Source organism: Lactuca virosa, chromosome 3 (genome assembly GCF_052849685.1).
Source record: "Lactuca virosa cultivar CGN04683 chromosome 3, Lactuca_virosa_CGN04683_v6, whole genome shotgun sequence".
In the NCBI taxonomy this organism is placed as follows: Eukaryota; Viridiplantae; Streptophyta; class Magnoliopsida; order Asterales; family Asteraceae; genus Lactuca; species Lactuca virosa.
Genome location: NC_136428.1, coordinates 19,101,124 through 19,110,761, shown reverse-complemented (window position 1 = coordinate 19,110,761; position 9,638 = coordinate 19,101,124). Strand labels below are relative to the sequence as shown.

Sequence of the window (9,638 nt, the reverse complement as noted above, 5' to 3'; positions counted from 1 at the left end):
CATTGATTTGTTGTTATTTATTGTTATGCAGTCGTGTCTATTTCCAGTCTACTTGTCAGTATACACTATTTAATAACTATGAATTTGGCTTCTAATCTTTAAGAGTTTATATATATATATATATATATATATATATATATATATATATATATATATATATATATATATATATATATATATATATATATATATAGGTTAATGTGTTTCTTACATTTATTGTGTGCTACAATTCACGAATATGAATTTAGTAAATTAAATAATTATTTAATTAAATAAAGATAAATATTAAATGATTTCCATGATTGTATGTATATTAAATGCTATCCATAATTATAATTCTCCTTTTATGTAAACTAATTAAATTCGTCATTAATGTCAGCAATAACATTCTTTCAGAATGAATTCGCATCTAGGTTTTTATGTATGAATTCGTGTTTTGTTTCAGGACACACTCACTTAAAATCAGTGTTGCAGAAATCGGCCTAATCGGCCGATTAATCGGTAATCGGACCTCCACCGATGAGATTTATTGTTAATCGGTCATTATAATCGGGTTTGATCAATGCAGGTCAATGCCGGAATTAATCGGACTTAATCGTACCTAATCGAGTTTGGTTAGTGCAGGTCAAATTCGGACCTAATCGGCCGTAATCGGACCTAATCGCTGATTCATCGCTTAGTTTGGAGGATTAAAGTTAGATTTATAAATTTTTGAATATTTTTCTTAATAATTAATGGTCCCCGATTAATCCCCGCGTAGCCAATTAATCCCTAATCGCTAGTCCACCGATTAGCTGTCGATTAACGATTTCTACAACCATGCTTAAAATACAATAAAGTTGAATGAAATATGAAGAATGAGAGTGTATTCTACTAGAATACACTCTCTACATTCTCATTCTGTTAGAATGCAATCTTATTCTTCTAGATACAAATTCATCCTGAAAAAATATTATTGCTGAGATTAATGACGAATTTAATTAGTTTCCTTAAAAATAAATTATATATATATATATATATATATATATATATATATATATATATATATATATATATATATAAAGAATTAATAGAATCAAGTAAAACTCATAGAAGCACATAAAAACTAATATGTTTATTTCTGAACATTTTGTATGTTATTAACTGAATATATATATATATATATATATATATATATATATATATATATATATATATATATATATATATATATATATATATTTCATAGATGAACATGTACGTTCACTTATAACATTGATTATTTTCTTTTGGTTCTTTGGTTCAATGATATATATATATATATATATATATATAAAAGTAGAAAGTATTACCCCTATTCCTTTGATAGAAGATAAAGTTACACTGTATACATATAAATTCTTATCAATCTCACAAATTCAATTTCCGATTCTTTATGTTGTCATACACAAGCAGGAAATCGATAAAGGAGAAATTAACATTGTTGTTTGTCAATTGTAGTAGAAGGCATTTACTAACTAAAAAGTAATTAGTTGTTGGATTTAATGATCTAGAATCGGGCGAGAAACTGAAGTTGCTTCAGAAGTGGAGTTAAAGTCTCCATTAGCTTCTCACATGGATGGTTGTGAATGCCTTCATAAGTTGTAACCACAATGGAGTTGTCTTTTGAGAGCCTTTGAATTTGTTTCTTCACATTGCATGTATGATGAGTGCACCTATAGTAACTCCTTCCATCATTTGCAGCCACAGAAAAAAAAAGTAGGTAAGAGCTTTTACTTGTAAAAGATACTAAGAAAACAGATTATATAAAAAAAAGACTTATACAAATTTTGCAATATCTTTATTAAAGCATTAACACGAAGATATCTAATAAAATACACTTGTTCTTGTGGGTATAACTAGAGTTCATAGTTCAGATCTTATCATGTACTTTGGTGTTATAAAAAGTAATAGAAAATGTAAAAAAATGTGAAGATAATTTAGACTTTAGTGTTATATCAACAAGTTAAAAAAACACATCTTAATTTAAAAAAAAAAGCTCTTGTTATAAGACGCCATATGCATGGCGTGTGCCTTACTGCCTTTTATAACACTGTTACGTTTAAGTAGATTATTATGGGTGTGTCGGTTGGTGCATGGTGGACTCATCTCCTATCACTATGGTTTCAAAAAAAAAAAAAAAAAATCTCAATCTAAATTATGTGGGAAATTGACCGAAAAATCTTAATATTTTTGGAAAAGTTACACTTTAGTTTCAAGTTTTTTTTTACATAAAACTCTCAATTATTTGTAAAAACACGATAATATGCCATTTCCTATTAAAAGAAAAAAAAAAGATTTATTTTTGTTAATTTGAGCCAAAATGAAATAATCGAGATTTTTATGTTTAAAAAAAAAAAACTTAGTACTAAAATGTAACTTTTCCAAAAATATTAGGAATTTTCTAAAAATTTCCTTAAATTTGTTAAAAGGAATTATTCATATGAATGTGTTGAAAACAACACTTAGGTGACTTTAAATACGCTTAAAGAATTCCGTTCCGACCATTAATATTTAAAAAGATACTGAATGAAAAGTATAATTTCACAATTATAAAAATATTTAGTGACTTTTTCAAATGAGATTTCATGAATTAAAGTCTCAATAACAGACATAAATGATATATATTTAAGAGTATGTTAATTTGTTGTCCAAGAAAAGAAAAAAAAAATGTCCACAAATACCTATTTATAACCCTCGTTAACTTGTGATGACAAAAGATAAATATATGGGTTTATCTTTGAAAATTTATCAAAATAAAAAGATATTAGTAATATTGTGACTTCGTTGAGTAAAACAAGAATATGTTTGGCATACCACAAATACTTATAACTAGATTTAAATAATAAAAAAAAGGCTTAATTAGGAATTTGTTTTCTCAAATGTACCATGTAAAAACCTCATTTCCCATCGTTCTCTCCTACCAACTCTACCTTTATTTCGTTGTCATCATGGATATAGTTATCTAATAAAACATTCTTAATAAGCTACTAGAAAGGTTACCCCGCTACGCGGGGCCAGAAGCTTTCAATGTTGTTTCCGAATTGATAAATATGATAGACATAGAAAGTGCAAGGATTAAAAGTCCGGGCTTTGCCCCGGACAAAAAATGTAAAAGTTTTGATTGCAAGGACCAGAAGTGTTAAAATGGCTAAATAATTAAAGGGGTAGGAATTAGCAACTTTTTAGAAAAGGGATCAAAGTTGTCAACCCGTTAAAGTTTTGTGGCCAAATTTTAAATATTAAAAGGTTCCAAAAAAGTGTAAAAATATTGATTGCAAGGACCAAAAGTGTCAAAATGGGTAAAGAATAATGAACAAAGTTGCCAAAAAACATCCAAATTTAGTATTCCTAACTTCCAACAATAATAGAGGGACCAATTCTGCCAAAAAAATGGGAAGTTGAATGGAACACAAACAAAAGGACATGAATAAATTAATTAAAGAAGTACAGAGACCGGATATATAAATCAAGGGACCAAACCTGAACAAAGTATGCCAACTTCACTATTCCTTTCTTCCACAACTTTAATATATATATATATATATATATATATATATATATATATATATATATATATATATATGTTAAGATAAATTTTGATGTTGTTTTTGAGAGAATCAAACAAGTAATGCATGCGTGGAAAGTTATTATTCATCTTATATAATTATATTAAGTAACATATTTTCATAATAATTTAATAATAGTAAATAAATAATCAATCATGGATGCATTAAGAAAAAAAATTAGGCAAAGAAAATAATGTTTAATAATCCAAACAATTAAAGAATAATTTATGTTAAAATAGTAAATTAAATATTAGATTAAAGGAATATATAACTATGAAATATAAGCACACAATTACAAAATTATTTTAATAAGTACTTAAAGGTGAACTTATATTTATTTGTATTTATTTTAGTTGAAAAACTAGGTAATTACAGAAAAATTAGCTATTAGCTGAAAAACTTGCTGATAAATGAAAAGTTAGGTGATAAAAAAATAATATTTAGTAAAACTAACTAATAAAGCTAGTTGAAATATATAAAATAAAATAAAAAACATGTAAAATTCGTCTTTTAATTCAGGACATATTTGAGAGAATTAAAAAAATCCAATAATTTCATTAAAACAGTAATCTGAATAAGTTTTAAAAAATGACATTATAAGTAACTTTTTGGCTTTGCAAATATAACGACAAAAAAATACTAGAAAAATAAATTTTATATGATGTGCCAAAGATAACCTAGTTTAACTAAATGTATTACTTATATGTATTATAAAACTGAATAATTATACCTATTTTTTTATGTCATTTTATATATTCTAGCTATTTTATCACCTAGTTTTTATCAAACTCTATTTTTAATCAACTAATTTATCAAATATTATCTAGCATTTTATTTTGGATGTTAGCTTTTCATCTAGGATTTTAAACACAACCTAAATGATTAATCTTTTATATGTTAAGGTTTGAGACTTATGGAAGCTAAGAACTTCCATGCTATTATTCTAAAATATGTGCATGGGTGGACTTTCTTAAACGTTTATCCATCGTGATTTCAGTTTTATTGTCGACAGTTTACAAATATATGTAAGTATAAATTAATGACACGTCAATTTTTTTTCTATGGTGCTCAATGAGAGGTTTATGTACTTTCTTGAAATTTTCTTATTAAAGTTTTAAAAGGAAGTTTCAAAGAAACAAAACACGTGATGTATTGGTGTTTAGCTAATAATTAGAAATTCGTTTTCACCAAGATACTTGTACTAAAAGATGTTGATATAAGGCCATCTGGTATACTGACCACGAACCCGATCATGTTCTAGCTGGCCACGGAAAACCTTTGTGCACACCACCCTAGTGTTTCGTGGTCTTCCGTATATATTCGTTATATTTTGAAGTTTAAGAGGTATAAAATACAAATTTTTTTGTACAAATCAATTATGCATAAATAAATCATTAAATACTTTCTAAAAGTTTAAAAACTTAAATTAATGAAGGTTATTAAGAAATTTAATTTGAGCAAAATGATAATTTTAAAATATTAAAATCATCTATATATTAATTTACATTTCTTAAAGTAGACACGGATAATAATTAATTTTACATTTATAAACACACAATATAAATTTAAGTTCTAAACATAAATATTTTATTTAAAAATAGTAATTCTTTTATTACATAATAACTAATAATAAAATATAATAATTATTTTCCCGTAAAAAATGATCCAGCGCCATGCCGCCACCCATTTCAAGTTAATTATTGAAAGCCTATAAAATGAGTATTAGTTTTTTTTTTTTTTTTTTGGAACTACAAATATATTCTATTTCTAAAGTACTTCTAAATCCATCTATATCGTTGACGAAATTTCAACCATCGACCTCAAAAAGAAAGAAACACACCTAATACTGTTGGAGGCGAGATCTTATGTCTTTTTTGTTAAAATGGTTTAAAAAGACATTTCGTCAATGATGTGTTTTATACTCATAACCATTTATTTAAAAAGTTTCATTCTATTTGAGAATTGAAAATTTTACCCAAATGATGGTACTCTTAATGAAAGGAGAGAGTGCTTTCAATAGTAGTTAGGGAAGAAATGTTAGGTCAACTTATTTTAGAGAAATAACACTTTTCTTGCTCACCAAAGAGAGCAGTCAAAAGGAGGAATATTTTTTAATCAACTAGGATGCGTGGATTCCATCATATATTGTGTAAACATGAACATGCATGGTAATGGAAAATTTTCATAGATTACAGAACAAAATAAATCTAGTTTCTTTAAATATATTTGGCATTATTAATTTAATTATGACCGGTTATGATATATATATATATATATATATATATATATATATATATATATATATATATATATATATATATATATATATATATATATATATAATTACGTCCGACTATGTTTAGCTGGTTATAGTATTTAATTATATAGCGTTCCAAAATGGTTACTAATAAAAAATTGTTGTGCGTACCATAACTTCTATGTTTTTATACTATCGTTACTAATATTTATAATTTATTTTTCTAAATAACTATTTTTTTTTTTTTGGTTTTTATAGCTTTGTCCTTGAACAAAATAATATTTGTATTCTTAAGATTTCTAAACAATTAAACCTTTTCAATAGAAAATCTAAGGTTCTAAACCAATATAAAATCAAATTTACAAAGCAAATATCGGAACTCAATTTTGTTTTAACATTTCAATCCAAAGATAAAGCTAATCATATAAAAACGGATAAAAATTACATTTCCTTGTGTCTCTACCATTAATAAAAAGACACAAAAATAATGATACAAAGCCAAAAAAAATAGAATAGGAATCTCATGTGTACAAATAAAAATTTAGTGATCAATTTAGAATGCCATATAAGTATTAAAATGGACTAACATACACTAGTTCATCATAATCGTAAACATAACACACACAAAAAATTACTATGAAAAATACTCTGATAATCATTCAAATAATGGTAATCTAAAATTAGTTTTTATTTTAGATAACCAATTCTCTAAATATTTGATTTTAAACTTATAACAAACTCCTTAAACCTTGATTTTCAAAAACTTTGTTAGAATAAGTTGAATCCAAATGTAATGCAAAATTATTTGAGATAAAACATCTGATTAAACTTGGTCTAGCTTTGGCACAAATCGCATAACATATAATTTCATCAAATGATCAAAAAGAAGGGGTGTTTGAACATTTTGACTATGAAAATTTGAGTTTTGTAGAATGACCAAGGGATCCTCAGAAGGGGCTCTGCAAAAGTCTTTTACCTTCTGAGGAATGTGAATAGTAGCGATGAATTGATATGGCAGGGGAAAAAGACAAAAAAAAAAAAGACGGTTTGTTGTATAGTTTCTCAGAGGGGGCTCTGAGGAAAGGTTGCTGAGGCTCTGCGGATCTGTTCTTCATCAGCACACCTCTGAGAAACTGTTCTTCGGCTAACCATGACAAAAATCAGGATTTCATTAGCCGAAGAACAGTTCCTCAGAGGTGTGCTGATGAAGAACAGATCCTCAGAGCCTCAGCCACCTTTCGTCAGAGCCCCCTCTAAGGAACTATGCAACAAACCCTTTTTGTGTCTTTTTTCCCTGCCACCTCAATTCCTCGTTACTATTCACATTCCTCAGAAGATAAAAGACTTTTGTAGAGCCCCCTCTGAGGATCCCTTGGTCATTCTACAAAACTCAAATTTTCATGGTCAAGATGTTCACACCCCCCTTACTTTTGGTCATTCGATGAAATTTCTCACTAATTAATTATCAAGAAATTTAAGTGGTTATGATTTTCTTAAGATAATATAAAAATCTTGATTTTAAATTTCATACTTCAATATTATTAGTGATTTATCAAACATATATACGTATACTAAAAAAAAATAAGATTAAATTTCACCCTGTAACCTTGTTGGGGTGATTATAAGGGTGACAATTAATGACACGTCACGACAAAAATGCATGAAACGAAACGAAATTGAGACGAAATTGAAATTTGAATTCGTGTTCGTGTCCTGTTCGTGGTAACAGTAAAAAGCACGATGTCGTGTCGTGTTCGTGTTCAAAATTCGACACGAAATTGACACGATGTGGTAGTTCTTTATCGTGTTTTTCGTGTTATATTTAATAAAGTATTCATTAAATAAACTAGATTTTAGTAAATGTTATATTTGTCGTGTTGTGTCGTGTTTGTCGTTTTTTAATTCGTTCGTTTTCGTGTTAGTTAAAAAAAACACGGCATCGTGACGTGTCGTGTTCGTGTTACATAAAACCTTGTCGTATCGTGTCGTGTCAGACAGAAACACGAAACGATAGCACGATTTGCCACCCCTGAGTTCTTCAAGATGATAGAGATTATAAGATTCATTAATTTATGACTAGTTTTTGTTGGACTTTTGGTCTCGTATAAGTTGCATATGGATATGGGCAACAAATGTCAGGACGCATACGATCGTGATTATCCAATATGCTTGGGGATAGCTGCGTCCATGTTATACGTGCAGACGTGCAGTCTCACAATATAAATACGTGTTTTGTTGGGTATTTAAAATCCCCTTCAATGATGTTAATATATAAATACTCTGTAAAATTGCACGCTTTTAAAAAAAATGTTTTGTAAAATAAATACAAGCAAATAGTTTTAGTTATTTAGAAAATATCCATGGAAAATGTAGTAAAACTCTAATGAGATTGTATATGCTACAGTTTTACCAAACGGGCACTGCTACTATATTTTGGTATTCATGACATATATATTAAGTAATAACTTTGTTTATAATAATCTTCATAATTATTTAAGAACCGTTATTCATCTAAATCTTTTAATTAAAATTACTGGAGAGTAGATAGTTTATATATAAGAAAAATCATCTTGATCGTTAATTGCTTAGTGTCATTGAAACCTTTTTACGATAATTTACTCATGTTTCAATAAACGGACTGTAAATTCACTCATTCATATGTGTTTATCGATCGAAAAGTTTTAGAAAATAATATCGTAATCTATTAGAGATAATCACTTATTATTATTATTGTTTCTGAATTGCAGATGTGGAGGCTAGGATAAAAAAAAAGGGCCAACGATGTAGGAAACAAAACCACCAAAAACAAAAGAAAACGGGCACAAAAACTACACCTACCGAGAGACGAGCAAAAACTCACAGATAGACCCAGAGATAATTAATCACATATACACACGTAAACAGAAAGAGCACGATGGATAAGAATTGAAGTACCTTGGATGGTGGCTATTTTTGACAGATTTTTGGCCATATTTTCTCCATTTGTAACCATCGTCAAGAATATCCTCACTGCTTCTTGTATGAAATGCAACCCTAGATGGAGTTACCTTCTTACCCCTACCACTTTTCATGGCTTTACTATTCCTGCCCGCATTGTTTTCATCTCCTTCACACAAACCCCTCGCCATCGACCCTTCCCCATTCATGTAACCAGAAAGAAGGCTAACCCAGTCCACATTGTTGCTCTCCAAGCTAATATTATTATCCAGATTATGAGCCACGGGTACTGGTTGGGGTAAAAGTGGAGAAGACGAAGGGTACGGAAATGGATTATTAATCAAAGGGGTGTAATCCAATAGATATGGATTAATGTTGTTCATATTAACATTATTGTCGTTCATAGGAGGTTGTGGTGTCTGTGAAGAATGTTCGTCTCCTTCCATGCTCGATCTAGAGGGAAAAAGAACACAGAAAGCTGAATGTTTTGTATGAAATTTGAAGGTTTTGTATGTTTCTTGGCAGATGAAAGAGGTTGGTCTGTCCCACACACCTGTTATATATATGTTGATAGAGAGAGAGAGAGAGAGAGAGAGAGAGAGAGAGAGAGAGAGAGAGAGAGAGAGAGAGAGAGAGAGAGAGAGAGAGAGAGATGACTTGTATAACATGAAGAAAACCAACTAAACATTACCTACTTTTGTTGAACTATATACGTTGTTAAAAGATGTAGCTTAGCTAAGAACATCGTTCGACTCCATGTGTAACGCTCTCGTCAAATCAGGCGTACATTTATTTACATGCAACGGTGAAAATATTTTAACATATTTCTCTGCGTGTTGCGTGTGTGTTGTTAAACA

General features: G+C 28.7%; 1 protein-coding gene across 2 annotated transcripts; it reads right to left on the bottom strand.

Annotated features, from left to right (window-relative positions):
* Positions 1 to 1,371: 1,371 nt before the first annotated feature.
* On the bottom strand, positions 1,372 to 9,343 carry LOC145165299 (putative WRKY transcription factor 24). Of its 2 annotated transcripts, none has more exons than XM_079084014.1 (2): positions 8,779 to 9,343; positions 1,372 to 1,694 (listed from the first exon to the last, which is right to left on the bottom strand). In XM_079084014.1, the coding sequence occupies exons 1-2, from the start codon at positions 9,225 to 9,227 to the stop codon at positions 1,529 to 1,531; spliced, it is 615 nt and encodes a 204-aa protein (XP_078940140.1). In that variant the 5' UTR covers positions 9,228 to 9,343; the 3' UTR covers positions 1,372 to 1,528. The 2 variants fall into 2 exon arrangements, with proteins under 2 accessions (XP_078940140.1, XP_078940139.1); XM_079084013.1 differs by having other exon boundaries at positions 1,372 to 1,706; positions 8,779 to 9,334.
* Positions 9,344 to 9,638: the final 295 nt, after the last annotated feature.

Coding starts and splice junctions, on each gene's coding strand:
- LOC145165299 (XM_079084013.1), bottom strand. CDS start 9,227: ATGGAAGGAGACGAACATTCTTCACAGACACCACAACCTCCTATGAAC. Junction 1,707..8,778: donor AAAAATAGCCACCATCCAAG/GTACTTCAATTC, acceptor AAATGATGGAAG/GAGTTACTATAGGTGCACTC.